This window comes from Ictalurus furcatus, chromosome 16 (assembly GCF_023375685.1).
Source record: "Ictalurus furcatus strain D&B chromosome 16, Billie_1.0, whole genome shotgun sequence".
Classification (NCBI taxonomy): domain Eukaryota; kingdom Metazoa; phylum Chordata; class Actinopteri; order Siluriformes; family Ictaluridae; genus Ictalurus; species Ictalurus furcatus.
Window position 1 is genome coordinate 7,305,001 of NC_071270.1, and position 21,234 is coordinate 7,326,234.

General features: G+C 35.3%; 1 protein-coding gene across 2 annotated transcripts; it reads left to right on the top strand.

The window, feature by feature from the left end:
• Positions 1–5,431: 5,431 nt before the first annotated feature.
• Positions 5,432–9,315, top strand: LOC128620859 (interleukin-1 beta). Of its 2 annotated transcripts, XM_053646197.1 has the most exons (7): positions 5,432–6,061; positions 6,231–6,264; positions 6,756–6,834; positions 6,938–7,118; positions 7,230–7,397; positions 7,935–8,074; positions 8,647–9,315. In XM_053646197.1, exons 2-7 carry the CDS (start codon positions 6,233–6,235, stop codon positions 8,887–8,889), a joined length of 843 nt encoding a protein of 280 aa, XP_053502172.1. In that variant the 5' UTR covers positions 5,432–6,061; positions 6,231–6,232; the 3' UTR covers positions 8,890–9,315. The 2 variants fall into 2 exon arrangements, with proteins under 2 accessions (XP_053502172.1, XP_053502173.1); XM_053646198.1 differs by lacking the exon at positions 5,432–6,061 and having other exon boundaries at positions 6,079–6,264.
• The last annotated feature ends 11,919 nt before the right edge of the window (positions 9,316–21,234 follow it).

A 21,234-nucleotide genomic window follows, 5' to 3' on the forward strand; every position in this document is an offset into this window, starting at 1 on the left:
ACACCTAGATTTGGTCAGGTTCTCCAATTCTTCCTGACAGATCTTCTCAAGCTCAGTCAGATTGGATGGGGAGCCATCTTCTGCCATCTTCAGGTCTCTCCACAGATATTCTATGGGCTTCAAGTTTGGGCTGTGGCTGGGTCACTAAAGGACATTTAGTGGCTTTTCATGAGCTAGAAGGGCAATTGTCAGAGAAGTGCCCAAATGTCTCAGGTTCAGTAGGTTTGTTTATTTTACTCATACTCTACAAAAAAAGCCTTTTGGACCATTTAGCTTCGCCTATGGAAATTTGTGATAATTTGCATAAAATCCAAAATCTACTTTCACAAATGGATCCTAGGATTTTTGGCCAGTCTTTACTATCTTGTAGATTTGAAGATTGCTCTGGGTTGTGGTGTGATGGGCTATGGTGACATAATTGCTTCTCAGGAATCCTAAGTCACATCAAGCTGGAATTTGGTATGGTGCATCTATGTGCTAATCTGTAAGTGGACTTTTGATGTTGACCTAATTACTTAAAAAAAAAAAAGGCTGTCATCAGCCAATAACTTTTCAGCAGGCATTTGACAGGTTTAACATTGAGTCATCATCATGAAATTTGGATGGTAGGTTTAGGTAGGTTTTAGACCCACTGCTATGTGATGCAGTCTCATTCAAATTGGACACTAGGGGGTGCTATTCATGTTTGTGCACGCAAAAGCAAGCACATCTCTTGGAAAATAAAGTGTGCAGTAAAATTTCTTCTTCAGCTTAATTTCTTTGCGCAAATTGCTTTTTGGAACATTTGGCTCTGCCACTTAAATTTGAGATAATTTGCATAATATGAGAAACCTTCTTTTGCTAACTAGTCCTAGGATTTTTTCCCCACAAAATTGATGTTAAACCACTTAGGATTGTGTGACTCTCAAAAATGATCAAAAACTTGTTGACGTTTGTAAACAATATGTCAATCAATTCTAAGATACAGAGTTGCATTATGCAAATAGATGGAATTCATGAAAAAAGCATTAAAAAAGAAACCAAGAATTTGGTGATGTCAGTGAGTTGCAGGCTTGATGCAGTTATTGCAAGCAAGGGATATGCAACAAAATATTAAGTGTTATTTACTTTCATTTACTTCAAGACTCATCTGTTCCTATACTTTTGCTCACCTAAAAATGGAGTGGTCTGATACAAAAGGTTCTATGTTCTACAACCCCAATTCCAAAAAAGTTGGGACAATGTGTAAAATGTTAATAAAAACAGAATGTAATGATTTGCAAATCTCATAAGCCCATATGTTATTCACAATAGAACATAGAAAACATATCAAATGTTTAAACTGAGGAAATGTACCATTTTAAGGAAAAAATAAGGTAATTTTGAATTTGATGGCCGCAAAATGTCTCAAAAAAGTTGCGACGGGGAAACAAAAGGCTGGAAAAGTAAGTGTTACTAAAAGGAAACAGCTAGAGAAACATTTTGTAACTAATTAGGTTAATTGGCAACAGGTCAGTAACATGATTTTTTAAGTAAGTAGATTTTTTTTGCATATGCCACTGCTATTAAAGAAATAAAAACTCCATTCTCATTTCCACTGTATGAGTTTCTTTTTTCATTGAAGTGTGCGAGTTGGGAAATTTGGAATTTGGAAAATTGTTTACAAAAGGCCTAAGTAACTTTGTTTTGACTATATTTAATGCCACTGTAGTAATATGTTGGGTTTTAATTGCTGTTTATGTACAGAAAATTATTTTACAGGTTTTTTGTTGCCAGTAAAATGTATATAGTTATATAGTTATATTTATATATAGTTATATTTATATGGGGGGGGGGGGGGGGATAATTATTTCTTTAGTGTAGGCACTCTTTATTAACCTTCCGGTCCATGTCAGGTTGCATCACTCCACCCCGTTGACCATTATCGTCCTATAACTGCATGTCATGCAATACTGAGTTAAAATACTGTAGTAAAGAGAGTAGTGTTAAAAAGGCAATGATTGTTTATGTTTTTTGGATGTTAATATACATCTCTATAGCTGATTATATCATATTGGTCTATTACATATCGGCCTGTAGGTAGACATCAATAGATATTTCATATTCCAATTCCAAACTTTAATGGAATAGTGTCATAACTTAATGAAAAAAAAAATGTTTGCAAGGATACGGGAGAGATATGATTCATATGAAAAAAAAGTCATGCTGAAGGCAAGAAAACTTGTCATAAAACAACAAAAGCAAAGAAAAATCTGTCTGGTGATTTTTCAGGAAGGAGAAAAATGTGTGAGCTGATAATATACTGAGACCCAGCATATTCAGTCCTTAACGACATATTTAGTCCTTTCATTTTCATGGTTCAAAATTCTGTGAGTCAGTGACTTGTCTTTGCCACACGAGGGCACTAAAAACCTAGAAATCCAGGTATGGATGCATAATAAGGCATAATACAATGACACTGTCTATATTTGTATCTGTTTGGTGCTCCAAATATTCGTACCTGTACCTGTATTTTGATTTACAAGTGTGCATTCTTATTTTACTAACTTAATCATTGGAATTGGGATACTTTTAATAAATTTGTCATAAACATTAGGGTATTTACTTCTCAATACTCAAATTGATGCTTCCTCGTTTCCTCGCTTCTCCGTCCTCCAGCCCGTGACCGGACATCGATCGAAGTCAGCCATCTTGAAGGACATATCAGTTCTCTAATTGCACCGCGAGGAGGAGAGGAACGAGGAATGAGGTAGCTTCCAGAGGAGCTATTGTAGGAGTGTTTCTTGTCGAAAAACCTGAAGCAGTTATAAATTCCCCTCCACCTTTACATCTGCCACAATATCAAACAATGGCGGGTACGCTAATCACTCATAAATCTAAGTGTGCTGCATGAAGTTTTTGTAAATGTTGACTGTATTGGTGTAATAACATATACTTTTTAGAGCATTTTTAAGCATGTTTTGGATTTTTTATTTTAATGTAGGGGAGATATTAACTCAACTTAAATATGTGTTTAAACTTTAAATGTAATGTTTTCATAATTTTTATGTTTAAAAATGCACCTCATATTTGGCAATAGAGAATTAACTTTATATAAGCCTAGAGTTATTTCATTTTAAATTAATGCAGTGATCACACAATTTTTTTTGTAGCTTAATCAAATATGCAAAATATTAAGATTCAGAAGTGTAATGAAATGTTGGTTTATCCTTTTTTTTTTTTAGTTATTATTATTATTTTTTTAAACAACATATACAGTCTTTACAGGTGAAACCTAAGACTCAAACCAAGAGATTAAAATTTAGAGCTATTAATTCTTTAAACAATCATTTTAACAGGGCACACCTGGGCAGCAAGAAACACCTGTCACCTGTCACATTTTCCAATATTTTTGATCACTTGAAAAGATGGGTGGATTAAAACAAAATGTTTCAAAGTTGTTTAACACATCTAGATGTAAATATGAAGAAATGAAATCTGAAATCCATGTAGGTGTGAGGATACTCACCAGTGTTTGTTCAGTTTATTATTATTATTATTATTGTTGTTGTTGCTGTTGTTTCAAGTAATTAGAATATAATATCATCATACATTTATTTGTTAGCACTGCTTTGTACCATCATAACAGTACAGAGTTGCACAAATCACTTACGAATGTTGTTTGCATGTATTTTAACTATATGGTTATGAGTTTAACCAATAAATTGAAACTCATTATGAATGACTGAAGTGGTTATTGAAGGTAAGGCTTAGCTATCAGTAGTTATTATAAAAGAGCCATAGTTTGCTATTAGTTCTGCAGGAAAAATGTAAAACTCAGTAATTTCTGTGTTAATAATGAACTTTGCTATCATTCATATTGAATAATTAACTAGTAGTTCTTATTATTTAATAGGCATTAGATACATTTTAATTAAGAACTACTCATTCGTTCCTGTAGGTTTATAACATTCTTGAACTTTTTCCACACGTGGTGCCTTTAACATTGCCACGTGAGGGCACTCTAAGGCTAACAAGATTAGTGTGTCTAATAAAGTGTCCATTGAACACAAGTGAACCCTGGCTAGAGGAGGCTGACAAAAGCTCATGCTGACAGTTGACTAGAGTCAGTATATGTTCACTTACAAAGTGATCTTTTTGATAAATTTACCTGATAAAGTGACTAATGAATATAAGTATATTCATTGCTTATTTTCTTGATTTTTACTTTTTATATATGATATATTCACTATGTTATGCTTCTGGGAAGTTAGGTCATTCCAACCTCGCAATAATGTAAAATAGTATTTGAAACATTAAAACAACAACAATTAAAATAGTATTTGAAACATCTGCATTTTTCCTTTTAACACTACTTAAAAAAAAAAAATTAAATGTCACTTCATTTATTTTATTATTTACTGAAGAATTTCAATGGTTCATTAAATATGACAAAATCAAATCCGTGATTTTTACAAAAAGAATTATTTTTAAAATTCTGTTCTAAATTAATTCATGTGAATACATACTGGGTTAACTTCAGTTTAAATTGATTTCCTTTTAAGCATTATGGATGGGCTGTTTCCAGTATTTCTTATTTTGTGTTGGCTTTAAGGCCAAAGGCTTTTGGATTATGAAATGTTTTGAAAAATTATTTTTCTTGCTTCACCCTCTTTGTCCTTTTCAGTCAGGTGTGTCAAGCTACAGCAGTTAAGTAATCATGTACAGTTGCAATCGGAAGTTTACACACACCCATCATAGACATGCGTGTCTGCAAAAGCGTCTGCTCGAGGTGAAACTTGCTAAGGGACATTCAACTAAATATTAAGTGTGCTGTATGTATGTTTTTGACCCTGTATATCTAATTTTGTCCTTGTGTTGACTACAGAAAACCCCAAATAAATTAAAACTTGTGAACCAAATTCTTGTTTTCGTTTTTTATTAAATATGTATGTTGTACAATCATCCTTCCCCAGAAAAAGAACAGTTCAAAGAAATTATTGAAAGCCCAATATTGCCATGACATTTATGTTCATGATGATTTTATGTAAACTTCTGACCGCAGTAGGGTTCTGCCAGTTCAGTCGTTATGAAAGCTCATGTAAGGCCATATACCCAGTTCTACTATAACATTGTATATTGTTAGTGGCCATTAAGTTGTAATGATGATAAATGATTAAAGAAACGATATGTTGAGATTTACATAATTACATAATTTCTTGCATGAAATAAATACGTTTGAGTACAATTTACTCAAAAAAAGAAAACTGCTGGTTAAAATTACTTATATATTTTATGAGCATAATTCCTTGGTGCCATGTAAACCTTACTAAAAATCCATAGGTAAAGTTACCAAGACTTGTGTGAAAATTCCTGCCACACTTTTCTTGATCTCACTCCAGTATTACTTTCAGTGTAGTTACACTATTTTATTATTATTAGTATTAGTATTAGTAGTAATATTATTAGTATTATTATTATTACACTGTAAAATATTAAAAAAGACAGAGTAGAAAGAGTGATTTGTTTATTTATTTTATTTAGGTTATGTAGCAAACATAGACCAGGGTTTCACAACCTTCTTTGTCAGCTGAGCCCCTTCAGTCTAAATTATTTGCTTTAAGTACCCCGAGATTTCAAGGAGGCTTATCAAATTTAACTTAAAACTTAATTTTACATTTTAATATTCCCTAGTGATGGTCGCTTTTGAAACACTGTTTCATGAATCTTCGAAATCATCCTTTATGAACCTTTTGTTTTGAATCAGTGGTTCGGAGCGTGTATCAAATTGGGCAAGTCGTGTGATTTCAGCAAAGGAGGCTTCATTACAACATTATTGTTCGAACACTTCAAAGCAGTGAATCATTTTGCAAAGAAATTGATTCAACTGAGTCATTCCATGAAAAATTTATTCCCTGGTTGCAAAATCCTACACTTAACATTCCAAGGTGACGTCAGCACGAGTGAATTTCCAAGATAGCACCCATAAATACTGCAACACAAACACAAGACTGCATTGACTAGCAGCTCAACAGACAGAAAGAGACAACCTCACAAGGACAACTTCAGAACGCAGTTTCTAATCCGAGCCCATTAACCACTGGTATGTATTCTGTGAATTTATATGCATGTGTAGAAAATCTGATGCTTGCAGAATGAATGTTTGACTGACTAACTGATTGATTTGTTCACTGTTTCATTAACTGATGAAAACTAAATGTAACATCAAATTTTTTTTATTCATTATTATTATTTTTATTTTATTTTTTTAGAAATGGCTGACAAAGATTTGTTAACGCTGGAAAGGTAAGTCTTGTCTTGGAAGCAATTAATAAAATAACCTACTGCAGTTATGAGGGCAATATCTTGTGACATTAGTATTATGAAGTTTCGTTTAACCTTAATACTGTTACTGTTATGTTATAATAATATACAATATAATATAAAATAAAAATATAAGTCCTGTGAAGGTGTTCAGTCGCCTAGATGATTTTGATTATCCAGTAGTAGAGAGTCATCTGAAAGATGAAGCTCCTTGGATGTGTTGAAGTTTTTTCAAGAATATAATTCTCCACATGTTTAGCCATTTTCCATTCAGACTATTTGTTGTAAAGCACATTTGCTTTTGTTGATGTGATTGGAAGGGTTTATGGTCTGATGCTGGTAGTCAAATGCTATTCCAAGATGACTCTTCTTCTTCATTCATAGCAAGCAATACATTAGGGATTAGAGAAATTTTTACTAAGCTAAGTCAAGAAATAAACACAGTCCTTCATGAAATCATTCCCTTTTAACAGGTACTTTGACAGTGACTGTGGATTTGATTCAGATGACATGGATTTTGACAAGCTGGACTGCTCTGATCCTTTGGCCATGGTAAGTCATGGATTCAGATTTGTAAACCTTCACCTCCCCTCACTTCAGCTCATGTTTTTTTTCACTATATGAAAACCTGAGCTCACTGTGGACTGTTTCACAGAGCGGCAGATGTGACCTGCACAAAGGACTCCGTATCGAGGTCACCAAGGAGCCTCTTAGTATGCGCCACGTTGCTAATGTTGTAATCGCTTTGCAGAGGCTGAAACTCACTCAGAATATTCAGTCCACGGAGTTCACCGACCAGGAGCTTTTCAATGTCTTCATTGACAATGTGATTGAAGGTGCAGTTCAAACATTATATCTTAATGTATATGCATATATTCTTACTTTGCTTTGGTGTGAGATGAAACTGATTGCATGAGCACTGACACACTCCCATCTTCCTCACACAGAGAGCATGGTGATCAATTTGAAGTGCACTGAATCCAAGAGTTACAACCTGCAAGACAAGGTTGTGCGGTGCACTATATGTGACAAGTCTAAAAGGGCTTTGGTGCAGAAGGAAAAGCTTCCTCTTCTGCTGGCCTTTACTCTGAAGGGTGGAAATAAGGAGAATAAAGGTAAACTTTCGATACAAACCACTTACACTAATAAGAAGTTATAGTAATTGATTTGGTTCCAAAATCTGAGGCCAAATTCAATCAAATCATATAACATGGCAGATAGATAAAGACCTTGTTCAGGTGCCAAACTGGACTCTCTGGGATTTGAATTTACATTCGCTTTCGCAGTCATTAGCTTAGTACCTAAATGACCATTCTACTACTACTCTTGCATTATGTTGCCATATTTTTGCACATGCCCCATCTGTTTATAATTCCTGCCATTTCTTCTATCTTCTATCCATCTATCTATAATTTCACTCTTTGGGACTGTCCAGAGGTTTGGTTCACCTTTTGAAGTCCTGACTTTTCACTTTCAGTTCTCATACCTTTTCATACCAGTTCTCAGTCCATCATACCTTTTCAGACTTATTCCTTCTTGCCATTGCTTCTTTTTGGCATGCTTGTCTATTGTAAAATAATAATAATAATAATTTTTAAAAAAATTAAAAATCAGTATTGACATTTAACCAAAGTGATTTTTTTTTTCAACAGCATGGTTCAACCTCTCGGCCTACACTCCACCAAACTGCACAGAAAACAAAAATGGCCAGCCTGTATGTTTGGGGATTGTAAAGACCAATCTCTTTCTCTCATGCACACTGGAGAATGAAACTCCTTTTCTAGGCTTAGAGGTATGTAAACAACCATCTGGACCATTTAGGCTTTGTCACTGGCACACAGTCTTTGACTCACAAGCAAGAAAGAATACAATCAAGACAGATTCTGTTGAAAATGTATCTTAATTCGACATAAAATGCGACATAACTAATATTTGATTGAAGCGAATTAAAGGGTTGAATGAATGTGTTGGGAATGCGACTAAAATGTAACTTTTTCATAAAAGGATGTTTTGAGCATGATGTTCACTTGTATTAATAAAAAAAATATATGAATGCTTATATTTCAAGGTAAAATGTAGTTATAGTGGGTAGAGGTAGAGTACAGGTGTTGTAGAAGTTTAATGTTTTAAGTTTAAAGTCTTTAACCTTTGCTTTACATGCATATTTGTAAATGTAATAACAGTGGAAATTAATGGCACCCCAATACAACCTTAAGCCTACTGATTAGGAACAAATTCAGGACAAAGAGAGGCATAACTAAAACTTTTTACACGGCAGTCAATCAAAATGTCTGATGCAGTGAAAATCAGAGAACACTAACTTATAATGGTTATTATAAAAGTAATGCATTCATTCTTTTGTAGGAGGTAAAAGACAAAGAGAGACTGAAGTCCATCCAGGAGAATGATGGCATGGAACGCTTCCTTTTCTTCAGAAACGGCACTGGTGACTCCCTTAACACCTTCGAGTCGGTCAAATACCCGGGCTGGTTCATCACCACCTCAAAGGATGACGATAAGCCAGTGCAAATGTGTAAGCAGCAATCCAGTCACCTCCAGCTGTTCACACTCCACGATGAGACCGTAGTCTCTCAGAATGAGATCTGATTCAGAAAACCAGTTTCCAGAAAGTATGTACTAGGTACAAGTGTAAATCCGGAGGCTCATTTTATGTTTAAGTATATCTCAGCTCCCGAAAACTTTCTGTTCTGTGCTTTTTTGTGGTTTCACAATAATCACAACATGAGAACAGAATTCTGTATTTTTTATATAAAAAAATTATATTTTGTGGGATATGTGACAGCTCTGTGTTTGTTTGAGATTTCACAATAATTACAAATGATGTTTTTTATTTAACTTTATTTAACCTATTTATTACAAAGATTGTATTGTGTTATATTGACTAATGTGAATAATTTATTGTTATATTTAAAAGCCTAATAAAATAAACTTTTATCAAATGTGTGTCAGTGTATGGGATTTGCAGAAAGATGAGAAATCTTAGCTTAATTTAGGCTCAAGGTGTGGGTGCACTAAGCTGACTTTGCACTGATTTGCAAATAAATCTCAGACAATTCAGGCCTGAAAAGAGAGTAATTGCATTGTCATAAAATTAATTCCTATTCCTTAGTTATACTTTCTCATTCAAGTTTCTTAAAAAATATAGTTTCTGGTTTAATAAAAAGAAATGATAAACTATAGTTTTAAAAGCTCCCAAATGACATAACAAAAAGTGTTTGCTCTAACATTGGGAGACTGCGAGTTTGAATCCCAACGATGCTACAGCCATTTATGGCCTGGAGTCCAAAATCGGCTGTGCTTTGTGGGTGGGAGGGACAGCATACTCTCTCTGCCCCATTACAGCAACACTAACCAACTGTGGGCCTCTGTAAATTCATGTATGCATGGGCAAATTGCGTTCTCATGGGTGTGTTACTCTACCCTGTGACACAGCATGTAAAGATGAGGTTGGCTTGCTTCATGTGTCTCCGATGAAGCATGTGTTAGCTTTTACCCAGGTTGATAGCTGTTGTATAACAGGGAAAAGCTAGTTGGTGTGTTGGAATTGGTAGGTGACCAATTTTTGGAGAAAACGGGGGAAAGCTATAGTTTAAAAAAAAAAAAATGTTTCGAGGTTTTTCTCAAAAACAATTATTTATCTAATTCCGACTCACTATCAACCAATTGAGAAGGAAAGTCTAACACACATCCACCACTGCTTGTTTTTGAACTGCTGCTAAGGCAACATGATAAGAAGAACATTATAACTGCGTTACTTGTTGTACAGTACTGTGCAAAATCTTAGGCACCCTAAGATTTCCAAACATTAGTTTTCCAGTACAAAATTAAATGTTACAGAAAAACATTTGTATGTCAGTAAAGAAAGCAGCACATTACATACTGTAAGAAACAACTTTTCAGACAAAAAACATAATGAAGGCTGCTGAGTTTTGCTGCAAAAATAAGAAGCAAGTGCGACAGTCAAAGTCTCCAGAAGAACTGTGACTGGTTCTGCAAGATGCTCAATAAAACTTACAGGTCATTTCCTTATAAACTCACTAATTCTACCTGAGACTACTAATAAATTGTTTTTTAAAGCAAATGGTCGACACACCAAATATCGATTTTGTTTAATTTATTTCTGTTTACTGCTCTTTATAGTATTTTTTTAATATGTAGAATTATTTAATCTTATTATGTTTAAAGGCATATTTGTTGTATAACATTTCTTTGCATGTGCCTAAGACTATTGCACAGTACTGTACATTAGATAATAGATGTTGATGATTTGCAAATGTTGCTGTTATTGACAGGTGAGAGAGCAAGGCAATCCTTCCCTCACAGAGAGCAAGAAAATATTTAAGTGGTAGTGTATGTCCAGTGCTTGTCATTTTACTTGTATTTATTGATTGCAGTTTTTTGGGTTGAAATGATCACAATATCAGTCACAATGTCTTTTAGAAAGATGTTTATTTTTTAATCTACAGCTCAGTAACTTCATAACAAGCTTAAATGTCTAAGAAGAAGAAGCCGTTATTTGTTACATATACATTACAGTGAAATTCTTTTTCCACATATCCCAGCTCGTTAGGAAGCTGGAATCAGAGTGCAGGGTTAGCCATGATACAGCACCCATTTAGCAAGTAGGGATAAGGGCCCAAAAGTGTCAGCTTGTCAGTGTTAGGGCTTGAACCCCCAACCTTCTGATTAGTAATCCAGAGCCTTAAACACTGAACCATCACTGTCTTCTAGAAGCTAGATACAATTTTAATAAAAATAATTAATATGTATGGCAATCAAGAAAGCACAGTTAGATGTTATGGCTGAATTCTTGGAAATAACCAAAAATGTCCAGTAAACTAAATGTCCTGTAAATTACCAGTAATATAATTTGATCTCTCTACTTTAAGAAACCTTAAATATATCTTACCAAAACAGTGTTGTGTGTTTTTTTTTTTAATTTAGACTACATTCTAACTTTGTCACGCTGTCTGCCTATGCTGTGTAAAGAGCCTGCTTAATAAACACAGCGATAGAAAGGGTCAGTCTGCCCAAAGGTGTCTAAAACCTTGCTAGCTAAATATGCTATTCTTACAATTTGATCAAGTTTTTGGATAATTACATGTCATAGAGAAACAGACATAAGCCTAATCAATTTAGTCTGCAAAGAGATATCAGCTGTCAAAATGTCTGCAATGCTCCTGCCAGAGGTGGGTAGAGTAGCCATAATTTTTTACTCAAGTACAAGTAAAACTACTTATTTAAAAATAATTACTCAAATAACAGTAAAATTAATATTGTTAATAATTACTTGAGTAAGAATAATAAAGTATCCAATGAGAAGACTACTAAAGTAGCAAATTACGTTTTCGGATCTGATTAAAATGAAGGGAAAACCCAAAATCTCAGACTACATGGAGAACTGTAAATCACACCTCTCCTTGAAAGTCTGTTGGTTCTGTTTATATGCTATAAAACCTGGGTTCAAAATGAAGCAGCATACCCCAGTCCTTTGATGGGTACAATAAAACAGAACATGTAATTTTCAACACAAAATCTCACACACACCCCAAAAACCAAACAGTTTCCCAACAGTTGACTGTCTTTATTTTCACAACAAACATATCAGCATCTGCATTTAAACAAGACAACAGAGAACAAAGTAACAGACTATGGAACAGAACAGAAAAGAAAGTGTGTGTGTGTGTGTGTGTGTGTGCGTGTGTGTGTGTGTGTGTGTGTGTGTTCGGGGATTATCTTCCAGGACTACCTCATACATGATATAAACTTATTGTTAAAACTACATATATTCATTAATATTTAACAGTAATGGAGGAATACCACCGAATGTAGCAAAGTAAAAGTAAATTTCTGCGATTAAAAATTAACTTCAGTAAGCTTAAGTATGGCCAGTTAAACCTACTCTTAAAAGAACATCTTTTTTCTTCAAATAGTTACTCAAGTAAATGCAACTAAGTAAATATAGAGTATTACTTCCCTTACTTAATACATTTTTGCTTAATAAAAACACATTTAGACTACAGAACAGAGTTCACTGAATTAATTAGTGATTATTTCTCCACCTATGTTAGTGTGCACAGAGATCGACTGAAGAGGATCGTGTTTAAATGATTGACTTTCACCTCAGGTGATGGGACAGAAAGGAAATCTTTAAAAATGATTTCCTTTGTTTTCACTTTTGAGCAGACTTTCAAATGCTATTTTGAAATTGTGTGCTTTCAAGTTAGTGGCAACAGTTGGGGGAAGACCCACATTTCAGGTGTCCACAAGCTTTTGGCCAAATGTTGTACATGCAAACATTTTTCAGTTCCTGTTTTGTTTTTTTGTTTTTTCAGATACTGTTTCGAAGTTACCGTTAAATTTCACCATGTATTTGAACGTTTTTCTCAGTTTTTCTCACACATATAATTCTGTGTATGTGTTATGGTGAACACACACATGAGGACTGAAGATAAACAGGATTTAGTCAAGGAAGCTGGGGTGTATTGGGAAAGGAGTGTGATATGTCACAAGGAAACCTACCATGACAATATGTGGTGGTTTCTCTTGGTAGTCCGCTTTCCACTCACTTCTCAAAAACAAAATGGAAGGTTAATAGGCCACTCTAATTTGCCCTAAATGTGAGCGTAAAGCCACCTTTCCACCGAAATTACACGGAACAATTAATCCCAATTAATGTGTGTGGTGTGTGTGTGTATGTGTGTGTGTGTGTGCAACCTTGCCATCCAAAGTGTATTACTGCTTTGTGCCATTAGTTCTTGGGAATCACTCTGGATCCACTATGAATCTGACCTAGGTAAAGTGGTAAATAAATATGAATAATTAAATTATTTCACAAAATAAAAAATGTTTCAGATTAAAAATCTCATGGCTCCAATACATAAATATATTGGTAGGTATATTTACATATTTTGCTTAATATTTAAATAGATGGATTATACTAATAAAAAATTATTATAATGGTGGTGGTGTAGATGTTAATATGCTTATATGACATAAACAATAAGTATTTACTGAAACTCTTCCAAATGTTATTTTGAACAGAATGTGCTGCACATTTAAAAACAAAAAACAAAAAACAGTACTTGGCAGGCAGAAGCAGAATGAAACGGTCTTTACGTGACTGAAATAATAACGGATGTAGAGTCAGCAGGTCATGAACTTAATTATTATATAATTGTTTTTTAAAATGCATGTTGTACGTGACTTATGTGAGCTTCTGTTTTTGCTTCCAGAAACTAGTAACTAGCACGCACGCACGCACGCACACACACACACACACACACACACACACACACACACACACCCAAACACACACACACACACACACACACACACACACATTTATCTGACTATCCTCATGAGGACATAAATATTAATGCAGCTAATTGCTAATGCTATGCCTACACCCAAACATAACCCTATCCATAACCAAAATTCAACCTTTTGGTCATTTATTTATTTATTTATTTATTTATTTTTAATAAAAGCTTCAGTTTTTGTAAAAGAGCACTTTTGCTCATGGAGACCAGCCAAATGTTCAAGGTCAAATGGTCAGATATGCATATCTGTGTGGGGACACTGGAATTACTTCGATTCCCACCAAATAATTTACTGGACTCCACATATTAAGTATGATGTTCACACAACATATTTAGTCATGAGCTCAAGTAACACAGTTTTAGAAAGATTTTAGAAAAGAATAGTAAACTGCCTATTTAAAAGTGGAACTGGAACTGAAAATGAATCGTACATAACTCCAGTACTCCAAACCACTGTGTGTTATCCAATTCAATTCCTTTCAATTTAATTCAATGAAATTTTATTTATATAGCACTTTTAACAGTAGGTATTCTCACAAAGCAGCTTTACAAAAAAAAAACATTTAAAATCTATATTTAATGAGCAAGCCAGTGGTGCTGGTAAAGGGCAAGGAACAACTCCCTGAGATGAACACTGAGAGGAACCAACCTCAAAAGGGAACCCATCCTCATCTGGGTAATGCTGGATAGCGTGATTAAAAATAATTGATCTTCTATAACTGTTAACTGAAACAGTTAATTGAATTTGAGTATGAGTAGCAGAGTCATAACTTTTAACAGAGTTTTAAATTTACGTCTATCATATCCAAGTGAAGTTATTCACTATTCAATGATTAAGACTAAACCTGTTCATGTTTTTGGATTATGTCTCTGTCCTGTTTGCAACGATTAATAAAACCATCGAATACCTGCACTTGCATCCTCAATAGTTTCCTGACAGAATAGTTAGCTTCTCCATGGATGTAGAAGGAAGCGACGAGTGGTGCCAAGGGCTAACAGCACAGGTCTGCTCCATTGGAGAGCCAAACCCTCAGACTCACCCACTGTGGACAACTGGTTACAGTGGAGTAAGCAGGTTTGAGAACAAGCCCACAAACAGCTAGAGTGCACAGCCCAACAAACAAGAGTTTCTCCTGAAGAGGAGACTGAAGGGAGAAACCCCTCAAAACAAACAACAACTGAAAGAGGCTATGGTTTAACACATCTAGATGTAAATACCAGAATATAAAAGCGAAATTCTAAATTCTCATCTCATATCCATCTTTTGATCTCAAATGTCTTTGGTGTATAGCATGAATTGGCCTTGTTCTTCCAATGTTTTTGGAAGGGGACTGTATAAGGTGCTACTCTCTCATATAAAGTAAGGATGATGTCAAAGGTTTGCAAAATCATAATACTTATACACTGACTATTTTATACATACATGTCCAAGTACATATGAGTTTTAAGTAATGCTTTAATGCAGGTAATGCAATGAGTTTGTAATGAACCATCACCCAACAGATATACACTCTTAGAAAAAATGAGGGCTAAATTTGAAAGGGTTCTTATATTAGCCCACTGCTCTCCTATGACCAAATACGGAAATATGTGCAGTCAAAGGTTAAATGCGTGTTTTAGCTTTATGATTTAAATATCTGACTCCAATACATTTAATTAATTATCTGACTCCAATTAATGATAACTGTTAACTTATTTTTATGATTCCAGAGAATAATCTAGCTAGTGCTAGAAGTGTAATATCTCAGTGTTCCGATTGTGTTTAATCTAAAGCAGTTTCATGCTAAGCTTTCATTATAAAATGATGTTCCTCTGTCAGAGGCTTTTATATAGCCTACAATAAACAATTATATTGTTAGCTTAGAGGTTTATATCAACATGCAAGCCTTAGCATTTTAATACGCAAGTATTAGCATTTTATCTGAGCTTGTCAGAGGTTGCCTTCAAATGTGTTGTTGGAAACTCAGAAGCAAAGACCAGGAGACTCGGGTAATGCTTCAGCAGGATTCATTATTGTAGGACATCCTGAACATCAGTCTACAGGTCAGAATGTGCTGTCTTGCACTGCAGTCATCAAGTCTAAAAGCAATCAGCTGTACATTGTAGTTTGATATACATTTCAGGGGGCAGTGCTTAGAGGTGGAGACAAAGCACTCAGGTGACGACCTTAAACAATGTATGCAAAGGAAGTAAGCAGTTATAGGAACCCACCCCAGGCTCTGTAGTTTCATCAGTCCTAATCCAATCAGCATAACTATAAAACTCAGACAACTTCATTTTCATAGAGATAAAGAAAAGTCAGGGCGCACAGTGGGTTGGTGGTTAGCGCATTCGCCTCACACCTCCAGGTTTGGGGGTTCGATTCCCACCATGGCCCTGTGTGTGTGGAATTTGTATGTTCTCCCTGTGCTGCGGGGGTTTCCTCCGGGTACTCCGGCTTCCTCCCCAGTCCAAAGGGTTAGGGTTAGGCATGGTAGGCTGATTGGCATGCCCAAATTGTCTGTAGTGTGTGAATGTGTATGAGTCCTGCGATGGATTGGCACCTTGTCCAGGGTGTACCCTGCGTTGTGCCCCATGCTCCTGGGGATAGGCTCCAAGTTCCCCATGACACAGTAAGATAAGCGGTATAGAAAATGGATGGATAAAGAAAGGTCCATGTTGCATTTACACTTATGTCAGGTATTGATGATCACAATGGTCACCAATAAAAAGAATGGGACAGGGGCACCAAGAGCAAATGACAAAAGGTGTTTTACCAAGCCTCAGTTACCATTATTTTAAATTTGTAGTCCCACAGAGTCTAACATAATAAAACTTTAGCTTAGGAAACCATTTCTAATAACCATATAAATCATACAAGCCATGTACTTTTAATGCAACATACTTTCTTACAGAAGAACTACTGAGTATTTGGAGATAAAGTAAAGAATGGGTTTATTGTACCAAATCACAAATGAAGGATATACAGAAAATAGAAACAAAGAGAACTTACAAAGTTGATGGTCAGGGTCATGGACATAGAATGTGTGCTGGTAAACCATGGTAAAAAAACAAAAAAAGCAGACATGTATTGTGCAAAGCATACCTTTTAATACCCCTGAGCCTCTTTAAAGTGAATCAATGACCAGAGTGCCAAATGAACGTTTCATGGCAGGGTGGACCCAAAAGCTGGCTAGCTCACCCGAACTGTATGTATATATAATACTATATGGTTTGATTGAATTTTGACTTAAATTTTGGAACCAAATCAATTCCTATAAAATGTTAGTAGTGACAGTGTTTTGTATTGGAAGTTTTCTCCGAAACCCTTTATTCTCCTCCACCCTTCAGAGTAGTGGCTAGCAGAATAGGGTTTTTCTTCTGTACCAAGGCACTTTTAAACTTGTCACATATAGTACACTTCAAATTGCTCACCATGCTCTGTGTGAGGAAGATGGGAGTGTGTCAGTGCTCATGGAATTGGTTTCATCTCACACCAGAGCAAAGTAAGAATATATGCCCATTAAGATATATGGTCCATTAAGATATAATGTTTTGAACCGCACATTCAATCAAAATCTCCAAGAAGAGCTCCTGGTCAGTGAACTCCGTGGACTGAACACTTTGAGTGTGCTTCAGCCTCTGCAGAGTGATTAAAACATTAGCAATGTGGTGCATGCTAAGAGGCTCCTTGGTGACCTTGATAGGTCGACATCCTCTTCGCAGGTCACATCATGAATTCATGAATTCATTTTATTTCTTGACAAAGCATAGTAAAAATGATTTGATTCTCTCTAATCCCTACAGTAACTGTATTGCTTGCTACGCAGGGTAAAAATGGGAAAATAATATGCATTGTTGCAGAATAGCAACAAATACATCATGCTTAAAAAACATCCTGATAAGTCTTATTTAACTTAGAACAGGCTTTGGCTACCAGCATCAGGTCAGAAACCTTTCCAATCTCATCAACAGAAGCAAATGTGCTTTACAACAACTTGTCTAGTTGGAAAATGTCAAAACATGTGGAGAGATATATTCTTAAAATTGCTATTCTTAAAACAACTTATCCAGGGAACTTCTACTACTGGACAATCAAAATGACCTGGCTGGCTGAACACCTTCACAGACTTAGTACTGACTTGGTATTATTATAAGAATCTAACAGTGTTAAAGAACAAAATTAGATGTTATATTAAATTTTATTCAATCAATGAATCAATCAAAGAAAGAATTAATTGAATGACTCAATCAGTCAGTCAGTCAGACATTCTTCCTGCAAGCTTCAGATCTTTTACACATGCATATAAATCCACAGAATACATAGTGGTTAATGAGATCAGATTAGAAACTGGAATTTGATGTTATGCTTGTGAGACTGTCTTTCTGGCTGTTGAGATGCTAATTAATGCAGTCATGTGTTTGTTCTGCCATATTTATGCACGCTGTCTGTGAAATTCACTCTCATGGAAGCTGGTGTCACCATGGCATGTTCAGGGCAGGACTTTGCAACCAGTGGTTTGTGAACACCTCAGGGAATATTAATAATATCAAATTAAGTTTTAAGTTAATTTCATAAATATCTAAATGTAAATGAAAGTGTTAGCTAGCTTATTCGTTCTTCATGGCCAAAAATGTCTTCATCTTTACAAGTCCTTAAACTCTCTTAAAATGGACAGGCATGTTGTCAGTAACAGAAAATGACAAGAGGACGAACATCCAAGCACAAAAGAGACAATAAAAGTGATGTAAATAATCTGAACCAGAGTAATCTGGTTTTTGCTTTGTCATTATGAGGTATGGAGTGTAGATTGATGTAAAAATAAATAAATAAATAAAAATTAAGCATTTTATCATAATGCTGCAACATACCAAAATGTGGAAAAAATTGTAGGGGTCTGAATACATTCTGAATGCACTGTAAAATATAAAGACATATAGTTATAATGTTCTCAGTAGTCTGCTTCTTTCTTTAAAATGAAAAGAAAGCAAGAGTAAAAAAAGTGTTCCACCTGATGATGAACTGGCAGGCCTTCATATTGCAGTGTGTGATGTGCTTGTTTTTCCTCATAGTTATCAAATGCTCATTAAGGATTGCAGGACATTATCAGTTTAAAAATCCTAACATGCAAACTTGACTTAAGATGACATTCCCAAATTGATTCCAAATTGAATCATATGAACTAGACTAAGCAATAAAATAATTATTTTTTTTAATGTATTGCAGCTGAAAAAGCAATGTTAACTATGGGTTCTGGGTTAGTCCACCTCTCAAAGTGCTAATCAGGAAAGTTAAATATTTACTCCACTGAACCTAGGCCACATACAAAGTTCTAAGGTCTTAGAAAAAGTAAAGATAATGTCAAAGGTATGCACAATCATATTTCTTATGATGAAGGTGACATTATTTCAACAATGACCATTTTATACGTATATACACGTACAGAGTTTTAGCTAATACTTTAAAGAATGTGATACTTTAATGAGGCTGGTGTGGCTGCAGACTTTCAATGGATCAGGAACCACACCTGTTTAATCACTAGTAGTTGTAGTTTCTGCTTGGTTGGTTTGAAAACCTGAAAAAGTTAAGATTAGACACATCCCTTATATGAAGAACCCTTAAGGGTACTCCATTTTCCATTTTATCCCAAGAGAGTAACAAAAAAATATGTATTACAATTTTCTTCTGTAATGTCACTCATTATAGAAAGTTATATTTAATGCAAGAATGGGATGTTGTAGCCTCTCAGCTTTGGTTTGTTACTTTCCTGAAATACAAAACTTTCCATAAATGAGTGCAGTGAAAGTTTGAAATTGTACAACATTATGGATTTTCAGGATTTTCTGTAATATTATGGCCTGGAAACTATGTGTAAAGGCATGCCATTCAAATGTTCTGTTTTAAGCAACTTTCCATTTCGTAAGCAATTATGTTCAATGATGGAACATTGTCACATTGTCAACAGTATATATATATATATATATATATATATATATATATATATATATATATATATATATATATATATATATTAAATGTTAGACTCTTATTGGATTCATTATATTTAACCCAAAGTTGTTCAGCAAATTGATTATATATTCATGATGATAAATTGTCAAGGAATTTGTGATATGCTAAATGATATTGCCATGCTGAGGATATCAATTAATATGTCACATCATGCAATCAGGAACTGTGGCATAATTCCTGTTCATGCAATGTGACCTAAACTTCACGTGTATGTTCAACGATGGGACACAGGCACATAGCAATAGTGTTATAAACCAAACTTTTTAACACTCCTCCTAGGGTTCATCCGATTCAAACCAAATCTGGTCAATAAGATGTCAGAATATTCAAATAGACAATTTGAATAGTCAAAAGGTCAAACAGACATGCATACAGTAAGTCATTATTCTTTATATATATATATATATATATATATATATATATATATATATTTACATACACATACACCCATCAGCCATAACATTAAAACCACTGACAGTTGAACTGAATGACAATCACAATTTGGCCCTTACTCACATCCTTATGCTTGCCCATTTTACCTGCTTCAACTTCAAGAACTGACTGTTCACTTGCTGCCCAACATATCCCACCCCATTCACAGATGCCACTGTAACAAGATAATCAATGTTATTCGCTTCACCTGTCAGCAGTTTTAATATCATGGCTAACGCTCTCTGTGTGTGTGTGTGTGTTTGAGGTGTTTGAGGGTGCGGAGGAAGACTTGAGAGGTTGGCTCCGGGTCCGCTTTTATTCACACTGCACTTTTCAGTGCACTTTCAAAAACTCAACAAAAAAGAGTACGGCCTTAGCTACTGTACATTTGAGTTCAAGTTCATGCTCTGCTGCATGTGTGTGTGTGTTGCACACTCCACCAGCTAGATCACTCACTCTATCTCTCTGGTTACAATCGTCACTGAAAGCACAAAGAAAGAAGGCACAGTTGAAAATTATCACACGTCACCTGCCGATTCAACCCGATTCCTCTCTGTCTGATGCTTGACAACACTCCCACTGCCACGTACCCCCACAGCACGACTCAGGCTGGCTACATCCAGCCTGCAGCTAACCCCCACTAAGGAAGAAACTTCTGAAAGCCAGCCAGCTCCAGGAACTGCCTAACCCCCTTTTTGGTCTTGCGTCTCAGGCAGGCCTCAGTCACCCCTGTCTTATTAATTTGGGGATGCACCTACCAATGGCCCAAGTGGAAGCCCAGGTATTGTACTTCCAACTATCCAACTGCACACTTCTTTGTATTTGCTGAGTTTCACCCATCTCAAGGACCTCAGGACAGCTCTCAGATGTTGTAAGTACCACTGTAAATCATTACTATAAATAACGATGTCATGTACATAAGCAGTGGTATAAGCATTGTGCAGGTGGAGTATTCTGTTCATGAGATATTGAAACGTCACTGGGGATCAAAACAAACCAACTGGAAGGGTGACAAAGCAGTATAACCCAAATGGAGTGGAAAAGGCAGTTTTTTTTATTCTCGAATAATTTCACTGTACATTGTACAATGTGGCTCAAAGTTCACGTGTGTTCAGTGATGTGGCATAATAACACCCACATGCTAATACTGGCTGTTGAAACAGACAC